Raw genomic sequence first — 17,555 nt, 5'->3', positions numbered from 1 at the left:
AAAAAGTCTTCTCGTGACGCTTCACAGCGAAAGTGAAAAAAAAAGAGCGACGCAATGTTGCAAAGAGAATATTCTGGAGAACTGTGATTTCATATTATTTATGTGTCTTACTGAAGATATGCAGGTACTCTACTGGTGTAATTTCTTTGTATTTTTGCCCTTTATCATATTGTGCAGTTTGATCTTGATATTGTGCAGTCATTTTCCTCATAGGACTCGTAATCAGGTGTTTTAATAGGAAACCAGATGTCATTCAGTACAGGGCAATTATTGTAATTGGTTATTCCGTGACAACTTCCCTATTATTACATTTAAAAACCAAATCATGGGAGGGAAATTACTGCTCTTCTCTGTATATCTTTTCCAGAGATGATGTTTTGGGGCTTGGCACAAGATACTAGATTTGATAATCTCTGCAGGTATCCATAAATCTCAGTAACTGCTCCTTTTTCTTTTGATTGAGATGAAATTTGTACTGAAACTGCTTATGCCTGATTGTTCTTATCAATGCATCTGGTTCCCTATGAGAATAACCCACTTAATAAATCCGTATCTCGTGTTTATGAGAGTCTGTCTCTGTCTTCGTGGCAAGTAGTTATTATGTGAATCTTGTCTCTTTGTTCCACTTGGTGGCACTATAACCCACAACAGTGATGGTGGTCCTTGAAAAAAACAACATTCATTGAAAATGTATTGTAATTCTTTTTCTCAAACTGAGCACTTAGATGCATGTCTGACACATCTAGAATAAGGATGTTCTTGCTCATTTTGAAGGTTTTCAGTTAAAAAAATGGTACAGTCAGAGATATACTGTCACACAAAGGACTTTTAAATAAAACCTAATTTTACAGTTTCTTTATTCACATTTATTTTCTTACAAATTCTAAGTTAAGATCTGTTGGAGTTACAACTGCATTAGTGCCTTACTTTAAATGATACAGCAGACTTTTTATAGACCTCAATTGTGTGTGTCAGATGCACTGCACCTACATACTTCATACAAGTTTCATTCATGCAGTATGGATGTCACAAATATGCTTTAATCTGACAAGAAGATGATAAACTCCAGAGGTGTTAGCTGCAGGGTTTGCAGAGGTTAGTGAGGCAGAGAAAGAGGGTGGGATATACTATGTGCAGGTTTATTGGTTCAGAGGCCAAACTGAAATGAGTAGTTAGCAGCAGACAATGTTTATGATTGTTTGTTTAACTGCCTGTTTGAATTATTAATCTATTGGTGAGCAACAATGACACAGCTGTCTAGAAAAAAACTCTCGCTGAAGAAGAAAAGAGAAAAAAAAAGTAAACGGTGAGCTCTGACAGCTCATAGTGTTTATGAGGTTATCATGTGGAGGCAAAACAGATCCTGTTGCAATTATCAACATCTTGGAACTTTTCTGGTATTTGATAGAGGGCGAACCTGATCACGCTCATTCTGCGTCCACTAAATGCTGCCTGTATCGTGGCTGAGCTTGACTGGATGATGGAAGTCCTCAAAGACAAGAAAAGTATTAACCTGTTGACCAGGTAGACTTGGACTCAGCGACTGTCAATCACCATAAAGATTAAGCCTGGAGTTCACTTACAGACTCCCAGTCAACAAGGCAACAGTATCAGACTGTTGACACCTGTACAGAAGTTGTGGAGATCATTAATGTCATTATTATTATCAACCTTTACCTGTACATGAAATCTCATTGAGACACTGAGTCTGCTTCCTTTCCAAGCAGGTTAGAAATGAATGTACTTTATCAATCACTACACCATACAAACAAAAAATGGCGATGTTCTCTGATTACAAATTCTCCTCCAAAACAGCTGGTATATTTGTACTTATTTTGAGATGTTGATTTCAGTTTGCTTTTATGAACTCTAAAACAATTCCACAGCAAAATTGTTTAGTAGCATTATGTTGGAAAATATGTCAGACTTCTGTTGATAATAACAAATGATAACAGATTTTCCGAGGCGGTTATATCATATATAGTTATTACTTACTGATTCATCACAAAATCCACATATGTACCTTTTTCTAACATGATCCTGACCACACCACAGATTTGATAATGCAAAGCTCATGCCTGTCGTGCCATGTTTTATTACAAAATCTTCAACTCAATTTCACATCAGAGTTGCAGAACAGGAGTTTCAAGGTGCAGAAGACATGTCTGTCTTTGACTGTGTGGGTTTCTCTACCTGCTCTCTACCGAATACAGACATGTTTAGACCTCCAGTCCACTCAAAAATGTTCTCATTATTGTTTGCTAATTTGAGATGTTTTACCATCAGTGTGCATATTTTGAAATTAGTGAGCTGTTTCATGGTGACCTACTCTACAGTTACCCCTGTGGTATTGTTTGTGCTATTAAAACTAGTTTGAAAAGAAATTCTCATGGTTCAATATTTACATTTCTGAGTTTACATACAAAGCCTACAGTATTAATTGCATTTAAAGTACTGCTATCAAGTTAAAAAGCATATTTTCATAAAGCCATGCAAAGAACCGTAGGCTATATTTGTTTCTAATGTAGATGAATAAACACTCTTTCTCCCAATATGTCTTTTTTTTTGTCAGCTGGACTTTACCTTTATTTTATTTGAAATATCATTTATGTTGAAAAAGTGTGCATAACCTTATTCAGATAAACATATATATGTGTGTGTGTGTTCAATACTCTCTTTGTTTAAACTGATGTTTTGTCCTCGATTTAAATGGTGATTTAAAGGTATGAAGATTCCCAACATGCCAAACAAGAGGGCAACAGAATGAGTAGTGTTCCTGTTATAAACAACCCAAATCACATTTATTTGTTTTCGTGTGGACATTCATTATGGAGAATATTTTGTTAGTCTTAGCTCCTCATGCCAGTGCCGGTTTCGGAGATGGTTTCAGAAAATTTATGTGGCAAACTGTCTACAAGAATCAGACGCCATTTATTAAATATGAACGTGTCTACAAAGTAAACAGAAACAAACTATCCTGCTGAGCTTTAAGCCATGATGGTATTAGGTTCCACTTCACAAACATAATCAGTATCGCTGCCTCCTAGTGTCAGTAACAGACAACTGCCTGAAATGCAGTTGAATCCTCGTGATATCTTTTAACACTTGCTGGTCTTTCGTCGCACTTACAAATAGTCATGTCGCTGAAACAGATAAACATTTTATTGGGAAAAAAAACCCACATCAGACATTTACCTTTAATATAAGAGATTATATTTGTAGTGCACTGTCACATTACCTTGACTAGACATTGAACTAAGAAAAAGTTGTGAACCACAAACAATACACCCACATAGTTAATGCATTTCTACTGTTGCAGCATATATGCTGCACGACTGTACCATACAGTCTATCACATTGTAGCTGGATCACAGATATTTTACAGCACATCAACATCTGGACTAAGATGGTCTCTCTGTGCATGCAACTTGTGGGCGTTTTCTGACATCTGTCGATTGTGTGCTGCTATGTTTTGACATTTAAAGCTGCACTAATCAATATTTAAATATTAGTAATGGATCAAATATCTAGCATCTCATAGAATCTGTTTGGTCTGCACAAACAACAGACAAGACCGAGAGCAGCTGTAATGCTCTGGTTTCTGTTTCATTAATTTTGCAGCACGGAAGTTGTACCCTGCAATGTGGGATCAAATTTTCTCCTTTACTGAAGAACAGATATACCGCCCATTCGTGTTCTAACATCATAGAGAGAACTGTATAAACTTCAACCGCATAATTATTGATAATCGTGGAAAGTCTTTTTTTTTGTGAAACAAGCCCCTGGTCAACATTTGTCAGGTGGTGAGAAAAACAACTCCAGGCTAAATCAAGACTGAGTGGATAAACAACCATTTTTATTTGGTTTTAGTGTCAGCGTTGTGTTTTTTAGATTCTCCCGCTACAAGCGAGAAAAATCATCCATCAGCGCAGCCTTCACATAAACTTTGTTTATTCTGCCGCAGTTACAAAATAAGCAATGTAAGAGTTAAGATGACATTGAAGTTGCCCTCTTTTCACTGGCTCCATGTCTGCGTCCACATCATCTTTATCATAAAACAGCATTTCCCAGAGTGCTTTACGGGGAACAGCTCAGCGTGAGAGTTTGTGCGCTCAGGGACGCACTGGGTGTGGTTCGTATGACACACTCACGCGCAAACCAGAGTGCTTATCCAAGTGGGCTTCCTTTCTCTCCTCTCTTTTTCCTCTCTTGTTTTCTCGTCGCCGGATCTCTCCGCCTGCTCAGTGAGCTTCATCTGCTGCTCAGCGGTAAGTTTCCATCACGACTGACTTAGAGATACTTTTTGAAATACGGCACTGCATCAGCCAGGTAAGAGCAGACAGAGCTGTGGACAAAAAACAAACAGACAAACACACACACACACACACACACATATACTCACAAAGAGAGAAATCTGATCCGGGAGGAAAGTTTGACAGCTGCTAGACTGGAGAGCAGAGAGCAGGAAAGTTGGTTAAAGCTGACAATGATATGAAAATGACGTTTTGACTTCTCTTTGTTTTCCGTAGAACTCTTTCTCAACGTCGAAAAACCTTCCAAGACTATCAAAATGGTAAGTTATTTGCATGTCATCCGTTTCTCAGCTCATCATTTTAAAGGAACAGTCACCGAGGAACTTGTGTTGGCTTATTAAATTAATTAGGCCGAAGTCTAGAATAAAAACCGTTATCTATGCAAATGTCCGATCTACTGGATTTAAGTCAAAGACAACGCCCACTCCTCTCCTTACCATATAATGCTCTGATTGTTAAAAAAAAAGTCTCGGTGTAGTTGAAGATTTTCATTCACCATTCATTTGCTTTTGTTTTTTAAAGTTTGCAATAAAGATTCCAGCTTTTTATGTTCTTTAAATGCGTATCCGAAAATATGGCAGTGCATGTCTTTGAGATGAGGAAAACATTACTGTGGTTCATGAAGTAACCTCTAATCAGGTGGATTTTGACACACAGACGTTGTAAAAGGAGCATTTTCACTCTTTAAACCGTTAAGCTTGAACCAGTTTCCATGAGAGTATGGGTGTGTTTGCGCATGCTTGCTGGGCTGTTAAGAGGTTTAGTTTGGGGAAGTCTGGAAGTTTAGTGTATGATTCATGCGGGCTCTGCTCCATCGGGTGGGCCTCTCTTGTCTCTCCACCTCTTTCTGCCTTTAATGCTTTCATTTCCACATCTGGCTTGGAGTTGATGGCCACCCTCCCTCTCTTAAGGGGAAAGCAGTCCTCTTTTAAGACCAGTAAAAGACAGACAAAAACTGCTGATATTTAAAATAAAACTCCTCAATTGTGATTGTATATTTTTATATATATATCGATGTAATCTTTTCTTAGGATGACAGAAGTCTAAATAAGTTATTGTTGGATAAGTTTTCACACTCAGGGCTTTTGTGTGATTTTCCTCTGTGCTGCGGACATAAATGCTATAAAAACACACCAGTGAACCACAGTTGTGCACATGGGCACTGTAGTTATTTTGAACAAACCTTGAGTAGTGTATTGCAGACAATGCTGCTGCTGTAAACAGTTAATTACAGAAATTAGGCCACAACAAAGAGGCTGTTTATCACTGTTTGAGCGGCATTGTAAAAACACTGCGCCTCCCACATTGTAGTAGTAGTAGTTTGCTGAGCTTGTCTTAAAGACCTCAACTGGACTCTAATCGTAGGGTTTTACATCTTTCTGAAAGTTTGGGTTTGAAACCGGAGCCATAAACTGGATTTAAAAAGTACCAGGGAATTTATGTGTGTGTGTGTGTGTGTGTATTTAGTAAACTTAAAACCAGACCTATATCTACAACCAGAGCATTGTCGTGAACATTCTTCACACTATATATTTCTAAGAGTTTTATCCTCTGATTATATGTGAAGTAGTCTGTTCTGTTTATAATGATAATAATAATAATCTTCAGTCTTTTTCTTTTACATAATCTCACATAGTGACTCCCTCTCCCAAGAATGACTATCTAATTATTGGTTGGAACTTAGAACATTGTCAGAATTAACAATGCTGATTTGAGGGTTGCTGTAACTTCTCAGAAATTCAGTACATGTAACTTTAAACTTTAAAGTAAAAGCTTTTTGATCGTCAGCAGATGGTGTTACAAGCTAGTGAGAGATATGGACTGAGAAATCTATTTGTAGCCTTATCTTTTCTGTCTTAGACAGCCTTGCTCATATCCAAGCTCAACTCTCATAGTAAATGTACAGTTAATAATAAAACCCTTTTTATGATAATATGATAGGGCACTTCCTTTCCTTGATGCTAGGTGGTTTGTGTACAGTCTCCATGGCAGTCACGGTCTGAAAATGCAGGAGGTTAAATGACAGGATGTGCCGTCGCAGCCTGTGTTTACATACGGTGTCGACATAGCTCCAGCAGCAGCCCCGTGTCTCAACTTGCTCGCTTAGGTCACTCCACTTGTGCCGGACATACCAGTGGAAGTTATCTTCATCGTTGTTGGATTATCTCCCCTTTTTTTTTTTTGTCATCTGTTTGCGTGAGTGGCTCGTTGAGTCGATCTTATGTAGCTTGTGGTACTCAGAGTGTTTATGGAAAAGGAAAACGTCTGGCATTCCTCTCTGCAGCAACAGACAGAATCCTTGTTGTTGTCGTCGACGTGTTTTTTTTGCACGTCACGCTTTTTTTCTCTCCCGAGTTTCACGGTCAAAATTCCAGAGACATTCCAGTGGTTTTCCTCTCTCAATTTTCTTCCCTTGAAATAAAAAAAAGCTGCCACCTGACTATGTCACTGCTAATGTTCTTGGAACAACTACACCATAGTCACAAGTTTTACTAATTTTTTTTCAGTGTTATCATGCTCTGGTGCCCACCTGCAGATACATTTCTGGTAATCTGAGTTGTGATTTCATTTCAAGTGCTTGAAGAGCAACATGATAACACTGGAGAACATGAAAATGACTGAGTAGATGAATGAGTAGATTAAAAAAAGTTGTGGTTCCATTTTCATGCAAAAACATGTCTCCGTTCTATGAAAAGGTTTTGAAACTAAGTTTTGCTTTTGTATATCAGCAGTGTGTTCTGACTACATAAACAAAACATATAGGATAGCAGGATATCTTCTGGTGTAGAAGATGGTTGCAAGTCAGATGAGAAACCATCAAAATTTTGTAATATCTCTGCTTTCTTTTTCTAAGATATTATCTGCATGTTTTATGTGGTAGAGCATTCAAATAATTTTAGTGACAAAGGATACATAACTTGTATGTAAATGTAAATCTAATCCTCTCTTCACATCTTCCGTGTTGCAGGCCAGCAGGGGAACCGTGAAAGCCAGCGCTGATTTCAATGCCAGTGCAGATGCAGAGGTCCTGTACAAGGCCATGAAAGGGCTGGGTAAGATGCTTGTAGGTGCTGTGTTTGGGGAAATTCCTCTTTAAAGCTGCTGTAGTATTCATAACTGTCTGTCAGGGTGGAGCTGAACTCGCTCAGACAGCAGTGACTCATAAACACATGAACGTGGATGTGAAATTCTGCTGACATAAAGCTGTGATTATGTGGGTTAAACAGATGTAAGCAGGAATCCACCGTTATGTAATATGAAAGCATGTGAGAAGAGTTAACACAGCTTGGCTGAGTAATTGTGCTGTTTGTTGCCATAGGGACCGATGAGGATGCCATCTTGCAACTGTTGACTACTCGCAGCAACACCCAGAGGCAGGAGATCAAGGCCACCTACAAGACTCTGTATGGAAAGGTCAGACTACATCTTCAGCCGCAGTTGAACTGCTTGTTCTGTCAGGGCTCTCCACCTTTAAGATTGGAGTTTTCTTCAGACTGAAAAAGCTCTAAAAACGAATTATTCTGAATCACATTCTCAAATCTCTGTGTATGGTTTGAAGCTTTATCTTGAATCCACGAATGTTTAACCCTGAGCCCAATGGGGTAGTGGTCCCTCAATAGGTGGGTATGCCCTGTGTTATAAACAGTAACATGTAATCAGGATTTGCACAATGTAACTACTCGCTTATGGGAGGTGAGCAGGTCATGTCTTTGCCTTCCTAAGAAACACATAAGAGGAGCTTTAGAAGTGGATATATGTGTTTTTGTAGCCTGAATTACACCAGCATCTGTTACCCTAAAATGGTGAACAGAAAAACACAAAAAAGTAACATTATCCTTGTTTGATACCTTGTTAACCAATACATAATCCTCTTTAAGTCTGGTCTGTCGGATGAAGTTTTGCACTAATGAAAACGTTGTTGTGAATATCAAATTGCATTTCTACAAATTGGTTTCCTAAGATATTACACACACACTGAAACTTTAGCTGCAGATGATTTTTTATGACAACAACATGGTTGCTTAACACAATCAGGATGCTGGTCTGTGGTAAGTCATTTGTGAGCTATGTTGTGTTTACAGCTGCCATCAAGTTGCAAAAGAAATCACTTTAGGCAGGATGTTTTACATGAGGTCTAACCATTTATTTCTAATGAATCTAATGACCACACATTACATCTCAGATTTAAGGCATGACCAGCCATCGGTAGAAAATACATATACAGAGCAGAGAAACACAACTGTACCGGATTTTAAAACATACGGCTGTTGCAAAATCATTATAGTTAGTGCATTACATTACAATGTACTCACACTGGGGGTTTATGTTCTGTGTTATCATGTCAGGATCTGATAAATGACCTGAAGGGGGAGCTGGGTGGCAAATTTGAGACTGTGATCGTGGCTCTGATGACCCCACCTCTGGCGTATGATGTGACATCACTTCGAAATGCGATCAAGGTGGGTACAGAACTTAACAAATATGACATTTGTTAAAGTCGTCACATGTTCTCGAGGGCTTACGCTGTGGACATCAGTTTGGGCATGAGCACCCAGTGTGACAATTCCCTCTTTGACCTACAGGGGGCAGGAACAGATGAGAAGGTGCTGGTGGAGATACTTGCTTCCAGGACACCTCAGCAGGTGAAGGACATCGTCGCTGCCTACAGACAGGGTAACGCATCCACACACACATACTTGAGCAGCTCTAACTCAGAACAAAACAAACACAATCAAAATCAAAAGTGAAACAGCCTTTCAGAACAGCTCATAAGTCGCTCTTTCTCTGATAAAGCAGAGCAGTTTGGAGTCCATTTTGGAGTCATATCCTTCACTTTGTCAGAGGCTTTTTATGAGCCCTCTGTTTTCAGTAAATGTAGCTGAAGTCAGTTAAAAAAAGACATCTCGATGTTGCTTTATGCCAATTAGCATAATAATGAAGTCAACGCATTGTATTTGTATACTGCTTTGTGCAAGCCCTCGTCTATTACTCCTTGCTCATCTCCTCCTCTCTGTGTTCACATAAACAGTATATTGATACAGCAGAATTTACAATAAATCTGCTCTTATTTGCATATTTCTCTTTTTCTGTCTTACATATGTGTTGTGTGTCTGTGTGCCTGCCTTTAGAGTATGATGATGACCTGGAAGAGGATGTATGTGGTGACACCGCAGGCCACTTCAAGAGGCTCCTGGTCATCTTGCTTCAGGTAAGTCTGATCCTGTCCTCTCCTCTTTTCTTGTCGTCTCTCCTCTCCTCTGTTGACAGAAGCATTTTCTCTCTTCCCAGGCAAGCAGGCAGATGGGGATCCAGCAGGGAAACATTGAGGCTGATGCTCAGGTGAGTGAGAAAACCATTCTGGTCTTCTACATCAATGGCATCGTTTGTCTTTGTCTGATGGTGTGACTGTCAGGTGTTTGGTATTTGTTCAGCTAACCTGTAATGATATTATACCACCCTCTTGTGGAGGAAGAAAGTAAAACTTGATCAAGTTGAACTGACAGATTTCTTAACCCATAAGGACCCATGGTGACACAGGTGTAACAAATGGGTGAAACTAAAATAAATGCATCCAAAATAAATGGGCAATGTAACATGTGTAACATTACAGAGCTTTGACACTTTAGAGGTGGTCTAATTATATGTTTAAATTCCTTATATATATTTCATTCAAGAAAAAATGGATCTGGGTTATTATGGGCTAATTTAGCTTTATCTGCCTATCTTTTTTGTTGCTCTCTTGAATGAGAATAGTTAACTTTAATGTCTGCAGGTGTAATTTCTATGTGCAAGTGTTGTATAGTTAATAAATGAACTATTCATGAATTTCAGTTGGTTTTATTTGCTTTTTTTATTGGTTTTCAGCTGAATTTAAAATGCACACACCCACCAAAACTAGTATTGAAGTACTAGCATTTCTACAACTAGTATTTTTATCCTCAAGTCTTTAGGAGTCCTAGATCATATTTCATCACATGGTTTTAAATGATCATAAGCTGAGGAATCTGACTTCTGGCTGTAGTGCTCAGCTTGTTACAGAAGTTATTAAAAAAAATCTATTTATTAATTTGTATATATATTTTTTTCTATTTGTTTCTATTGTACTTGGTTTGTTTTTGTAGTATTTAAGTAATCTGTTGGGTTTCTGTGATTTCAGGCTCTCTTTAAGGCAGGAGAGCAGAAGTTTGGAACCGATGAACAGTCGTTTGTTACCATCCTTGGCAACCGCAGTGCCGAACACCTGAGAAAAGGTTTGTGACTGGCACATATGGCAATTATTGAACTTAGTTAAAATAGTTTGGATTTAGCTTTGATTTATAAAATGTGTCCAGCTCCAGTATGCCTTGTAGGCAACAAACACAGAAAACTTCCTGTACAGGATCTCAGAGTAGTATTTTTTTTTTCTTGACCCCATTTTTTTTGTATTTTGATGGCAAATTACTCTGCATATTAAAGTAAAAGGTGCTGATTGTCACATGAAAAATGGTCCTGAGGAATTTGTGAGATTATCCACTGGTTGAGCTTCCAGACATTACTGACCAAGTGTAGTCAGACTAATTCTGAGCGTGTTTTTCAGTATTCGATGCTTACATGAAGCTCTCTGGATATGAGATGGAGGAGAGTATCAAGAGAGAGACATCCGGAAACCTGAGAGACCTGCTTCTTGCCGTGGGTACGAAAACTAGAAACCTTTTAATGTGGACTTGTCCTGTTGTTTATTCACTGTTTCCCAATTTCCAATCAATGCCTGTTCGTTTTGTTTTTCTTGTAAAGTGAAATGTGCCAGGAGTGTTCCAGCCTATTTTGCTGAGACTCTCTACTATGCCATGAAGGTAAGACAACAAATGTTTGTGGTGGATTGGCGGCAGGGTATCTGAATGTCTGTCCAAATACCGTTTAAAAAAGATATCACTCCAGTCTCAAAAATAGAGTTTATTGAACAAGTGAAAACAGAATCTTCTTTAAAGAATCCCGGTTAACTGTTGGCATTTTAATGACTTTAAATATTCCATCTCATCATACGCATTTCTGGAGAGTGATCAGGTGACTTTTTCAGAGAGGTGAACGATCCTAATGATGGATGTTTGATTTGGACTTTATACAAACACACAATAACTTGGTTTATGAAAGCTACAAATAGGATTTCTTTATTCTTTACAAATGATCAAAATATTCATCTAAATATTTCTATAGCTAATAAAACAAATGTTTGTTTCACACGTATTTATAGAACTTTCAGAGTGTTTTCTGTCTCACATGAGGCCTGTATGGGATCACTGTGTGTACTGTGAACTGTAAGGAATCGCTCTGTTGTCATTCATAGATGTTTTTGGAGTATATAGTTATTACAGTTTTGTTTTTATGTCTTTGTTTCAGGGTGCAGGCACTGATGATGACACCCTGATTAGGGTTATGGCAACTCGCAGTGAAGTGGACATGCTGGACATCAGAGCTGAGTTCAGGAAGATGTTTGCCTGCTCTCTGCATTCGATGATCAAGGTACGTACGCACACACACGCTCACACTGATTGGCATAAACCTATTAGGTGTTGTTATTACTTCTTTTTACAGTCAATACTATTTGTTTTTGTCACAGGGAGACACTGGTGGTGACTACCGCAAGGCTTTACTTATGCTCTGTGGAGGAGATGATGCGTAACCATGGCAACAGTTGACAATAGGAACACACCTGAAGTGCCTCCTCCCTACGATGGCCCTGTTGGCTGTCGGCTGATTGAAAGAAGACGCTACAGCAAACTTTGTTTTTTATGACAGTGACAGCCTATCTGGTCTTTTAAACTTTGACTCCAAACTATGTCTTTGAAAGGTAGCTAACATTTTGTACACATTAATGCAGCTTTGGGTCAACTAATAACTACACCGTAACCGGTGTCATATTATTCATTTATAATGCTGAAGTATCAGAAGACAGTTGTTTTGTTTGCACTTTGTATGGCAGAACCAATTTATGAAATATTAAATGTTTCAGTTAATGAAGGTCAATGGTGAGTTTATTGTTTCCTATCTCGTGTCAACAAAACCCCTGGAAAAAAAATGATGGAATCACCACACTGAACAGGTTGTTCATTAAGTTTTTTATTTAAAAAATAAATAAATAAATAAAACACAGATATAACACAAACAATTATATTAATACCTCAATATTCTGGCTTTGGGTGGAGTCAGCTTGTAAACTGCACTTCTTAAAAAAGTGTAAATACTAATGCTAATGAATCTGCAGTTAAAGGAGAGTGCTTCTCTCTAGTCGAGCTGTTGCACCTGGCTGATTGACAGACAACATGACCTCAACAACTGAGCTGTTAGTGAAAACAATGGAAATAATTATGAATTTCCCTCAAGAAGATAATTCAACTCATCGTGCGGGAAAAGATGTTTGTTGTTTCCAGTCAGCTGTTTCTAAAATCTGGAGCAGGTACAAACAAAATAAGGTTGTAAACGGGAAACGTACGGGTTGACTGAGACAGACGTCCAAGCATCAGGACAGAAACCTCGAAGCAGAATGCCTTATAGGTGGAAAACGCACTTCAAATAAGAAACAATAGTCAGTGTTTGTGACCCAACCGTCAGAAAGTGGCTGAAGGAAATGGGATTTGCATCCAGAAAAGTTAAACGTAAACCATCACTAACACCTAAACTGAAGGACAGAAGGTTACGGTGGGCTAAAGAGAAGCAGTCATGGACAAAGGGTGATTGAATTAAAGTGATGAACTTTTTTTAATATCCACAGTCACTGATAATATGGGGTTGAGGTCAGGTTAAAGGGCCAGGGGAAATGACCTCTACAGTAATTTCACACATGAACATTTTCAATGTTCCATCAATCAAAATAAGGTTTGTTGATACTGAGGTATTTTCTCAGGATGCATCTTTCCACGGAGCAGAGTTTTCATACTTTTATTTAGGAAAGATATACCAACTTAATGATATACCCATCAAACAGTCTAGATCTCAGTCTCATTGAAAATTTATGATGGAAATAGTATAAAATGGTCCATGACAAGGCTCTATACTGAAAAGCTGATCTGTTAACTGCTATACATCAAAGTGGGAACGCGACTGATGAGGAATATTATTTTTTATAGAAATCAAGGTGAAAAAAAAGTGGAGGTGCAACAATTTCTCTTTTCCTTCTATTTGATCTGAAATAAAGTAATATTTTAGATATTAAGGAAATATTAAGGAAAATTCTTCTGTGTTTTATTTATGTCTTCAATCTACAAAATAAAAACAAGCTGAGTTAGTACCTGCAGTTTGGTAAAACTTTCCTGCAGCCTGGATATAGGTTTCAGATAAACATGCACTGATGTTTTGTGGCCACAAGAGGGAGAAAGAACAGCATGGATGGAAAGAAGAGACAAGCTGTTGACCTGTAAATAGCATCATAGCTTAATTCGGCAACAGAACAATGTAAGAACACTAAGTACCAGTGTTTGATCTATTTATTGTAGAAAAACAGACTGATATTAGGTCTCATCTTATTAGTCTCTTTGTCTTTCTAACTGACAAACGTGTTTTACCCTGTAGAAGAAAACCTCAAGCTACACCCCTCAAACAGAGTCTAGCATGTACAAACATGCATGCGTGTCCGACCCTTCATCACAACACGAGAAGGATGTCTAAGTCACACAGAGTACGAAAGGCTTCCCATTCTAATAAGACTGACTGATGGATTGAATTTACTTTTTTTTGTTTGTTGATAAAAGCAATAAAGCAATACAGCTCTTACAAAATCTAGAGAGCTATATAGTCATCCATTTGCTGCCAGTCAGTTGCCTTTTTCTGTAATGTTATAGGTCAACTGGAAAAACCTCTTTCTAACAAACTGAAGGAGGGCATATCATCAACCAGCAGCCGCATTGTGACAGATTTCTGTCAACTTGATTCTCTGCCTGTGCATGTTTACTGGGACAAGGACAGAGGCCCAGTTAGACGTTCAGGTCAAACTATATCTGTAGCTCATCTCAACTGTGCAGGTAAAGTTACTGAATGATCAATCTTAACATTTGGGATCATTTGTTCCAGCATCACAAGTGTTAAAAGGTTGTTTGAATTCATCCAGTGAAACAGATCAATCGGTTCAGATTCTGATGGAGTGTAGGGGGAAGTATATCTACTCCTATGTACACAGTACAAGCTCTAGGTACAACTTAATGGAGAAGGAGAAAAAAAATTGAAGAACTTCTTGACTTTTATTGTAGATAAGGAATACCCAGACATAACTCATTTAGATACAGAGTCAGTTTCAGAATTAAGTTTACAGCTGACAGATGAGAGATTAAGAGCTTTGATTTAGCTTTGGAGAGAAACTTGTGTTTTGTTTAAGTTTTAAATCACAAAAGATCTGCTGAACAATACTGTAACCTGGTTGTAGCTGACAGAAAGTCTGATTAAGTGTAAGTAACACAGTAGATCATAGTATCGTGAGTGTAAAGGGGAAAACGGCGTTTGATAGTCGATCATCACTGTTCACTTATGAAATGAAAAGCATTGATTCCAGGATAAGAGATCCCTCAAAAACACCTTTGATTACACTGGGGTGGCTCAAAGTGGCACATTTTACCTTTAGTCAAAGGGTGTTACTCTGTTGGAGGGATCAGTTTCAAACCACTCAACATCATGTTCACACAATTCAACAATGATAAGTATTTGATTAAATATATATGATTAAAAACATTAAAAACATAAGGCATTAGCATTCATTTTGGTTATCTTTTCTAAATACAAGATGGTAAGTGAAAACATTGAAGTTTGAATTCTTTCATCTGGTTTTCTTTACAGTTTAAACATTTCTCCCATGAACCCATATATTCCATCGCCTTTTCCTATTTTTCATTCATTTTATGTATTTTCTGTAGCATTTTTATCAGTTCATAGTGAAAAGGACTTACACAAAGCTTGAAGACGATCACTGCTTGTACCAGAGCACTCGTGGACGATTGTTGTGCGCAACTTTGTGTCTTAACCTTTTCATATTTGAAATTAGTCAGTACCAGCACAAAAGCCAAAAACGTTCCAAGCAAAATCATTTCAGAATATGATTTTTTTTTCTTTTTGCTTCGGTGTGTGTGTGTGTTCGTGAGCGTCTGTATATAAGTATGCGTGTGTGTGAGTGTGGTATTAAAGGAGAGGTCATCTCAGGTTTTGGTACGCCACTCCACCACTCTGTTATTTTTTGCACGGAAGAGGTTGCCGCCGATTGTTGCCTCAGAAACAGACAGCCAATAATATGGTCTGAACAGCAGGGTGTGGGGTCAGACCACCTCGAGCCACAGGAAAACAATACCTCAGACTCCTCCCACATCGCTGCCTTGCATGTTTTGGGTGTTGGAGACAGTGAGTGGGTGTGCGTTCAGTCAGCTTTGTAGGTCAGATATTGGGTACTTAGTGGAGCATTGAGTTATGTTTTGATGAGGGCTTTTTTTTGCCATGCTGATGTGCAGCTTTCACAGAGGGTGAAGTACGAGCAGCGGACCAAGTTGGCTATGAAATCTGTCCTTCAGTGATATTTATATACTAGTTGAAGTATAATGATGTTGAAGATGAATGGCTTCAAATTGTTGGCTTAAATTAATCTTTGTTCTTCTTTATTGTGTCGCTGATTGTGGAAACTTGCAAAAATAGGAAGATCGCTCACATGTTACCAGAAATGCAAAGATGCCATCTTGCATGCTACACATGATGTTTTCAGCAATAAAAAATTCAAAGAACCAACTGATTCATTGTTGGTCAAAAGAAAATAATTGACAACTACTTTAAAGTCAAGCAGTCATCATGATTTGTATTGAATGATGATAAACTTAAGATCTTTTCAATTTTCCAGTATTTTATGGACACAACCAATGGATTATTCAACAAGATAATCAACAAACCTAATTGTGATAAAAGTACTCTAAGCTGTACCCCTACATTCATACTAGTATTACTACATCATGACAGATGAATGGAAAAAGAAAGAAAGAGTAAAGAAGCAATAAATCTGCCCCTTTTCAGTTGTGCTGCGTAAATTCAGAACTTATCATCCTGTTGCTGTTGATTAAGAATAATCAACAGCTTCTTAACGATGAGTCAAAGAGACAAATATTAATCTTAAGTCTTTTCAGAAACTAACTAAAAAGACCAGTGTCCTTGACATAAAAGTTTAACATAGAGGTATGGTTCACATGTCAAAATGACAGCCAAAATTATTGTAAAAATTTTTTAAGCTGTTTATTTTATTTTTTCATATTCCATAAATATTAGATCAGTGCAGTGCTTGCTTGCAGTGCTCACGGTCGCAAAATCATGTCACTAGACATAACCATTTTCTCTACAAGCAGATGTTTAAGACAAAGTGTTTTTTTCAGTCTGATTCCAACATAACATCACCATGGCAACCTCAATTGCCTCTCACAGCTCACAGCTGATGGACATTTAATAATCATCAGCTTTTTCCCTCACTTCTCTGTTCACACACACTCTTTATGGATTCAGATTTAACTTCCTTAGAAGTTAGTGAGACTCAAGGGGGCGTGCAGCTTCTGTAATCCCACTGCAAATTCTCAAGATATTACACAATCTACTTTAATTTGTCCTAATGACTCTCATCTGCAGATCTCTCCAGATTTGATGGAACAGAAATTAAGCACAACAATGCTCCATTCAAGTGATAACAGTAGCACATGGCTACTACACTGACTGTGCCTTGCTTAAAAAAATGTCATTGGTTGCCATAGTAGTAATAGATCATACTTGGTTCTGGAATGGTAATAACCAGGTTGGAAAATGTCAATGTGCTCTAATGTCTCCAAATCCATTTAACTCCAAATGATTTTAAGTAAATTCACCCCTTACATACTGATTTTGATATAGCAATGCAATCAGTTTTTATCAACATTATTATTTTCTTTAAGTTATAGTCATTTAAAAAAAAAAAAATTATCCATCGAAGCCTTCCACATGTGGGAAAAAAAAGGAAGATTGAACTTTTTTTCCCCTGTTGTGCACATAGTCAAAGACATAACAAAGACTTGCTGCTTTGACATCAAAGTCTTAAATGCTTAGAAGAGGAATGTCGAGATTAAAAGGAAGACCTAACAAACACTAGAGCAAATCTTTAAAAACGTGTGCACTGGTTTAATTGGTTGGGAAGGCCCTTATTTATACAATCCATTCTTATAGGCTTTGGCAGAATAGCAGTGTTGTGCAACCTGGGAATGGGAACAGGAAACACCATCGACGTGG

At 37.9% G+C, this 17,555-nt stretch overlaps 1 protein-coding gene across 1 annotated transcript; it reads left to right on the top strand.

Annotated features, from left to right (window-relative positions):
- Positions 1 to 4,123: 4,123 nt before the first annotated feature.
- On the top strand, positions 4,124 to 12,311 carry anxa5b (annexin A5b). The gene is made up of 13 exons (XM_072384860.1): positions 4,124 to 4,268; positions 4,530 to 4,573; positions 7,282 to 7,366; positions 7,633 to 7,727; positions 8,660 to 8,773; positions 8,897 to 8,987; positions 9,443 to 9,522; positions 9,603 to 9,653; positions 10,471 to 10,564; positions 10,891 to 10,986; positions 11,088 to 11,146; positions 11,691 to 11,813; positions 11,911 to 12,311. The coding sequence occupies exons 1-13, from the start codon at positions 4,139 to 4,141 to the stop codon at positions 11,971 to 11,973; spliced, it is 1,125 nt and encodes a 374-aa protein (XP_072240961.1). The 5' UTR covers positions 4,124 to 4,138; the 3' UTR covers positions 11,974 to 12,311.
- The last annotated feature ends 5,244 nt before the right edge of the window (positions 12,312 to 17,555 follow it).

This window comes from Leuresthes tenuis, unplaced genomic scaffold (assembly GCF_036924035.1).
Source record: "Leuresthes tenuis unplaced genomic scaffold, fLeuTen1.0.hap1 SCAF_4, whole genome shotgun sequence".
NCBI lineage: Eukaryota > Metazoa > Chordata > Actinopteri > Atheriniformes > Atherinopsidae > Leuresthes > Leuresthes tenuis.
Note: the sequence above shows the minus strand (reverse complement) of the source record. Positions and strands in the feature narration are given on the sequence as shown.

Excerpts from the sequence above, each read along its gene's own strand:
- anxa5b (XM_072384860.1), top strand. The coding sequence starts at position 4,139 with ATGACACACTCACGCGCAAACCAGAGTGCTTATCCAAGTGGGCTTCCT. Across the intron at positions 10,987-11,087 it reads AGACCTGCTTCTTGCCGTGG|TGAAATGTGCCAGGAGTGTT; the intron begins GTACGAAAACTA and ends TTTCTTGTAAAG. Across the intron at positions 11,147-11,690 it reads CTCTCTACTATGCCATGAAG|GGTGCAGGCACTGATGATGA; the intron begins GTAAGACAACAA and ends TCTTTGTTTCAG.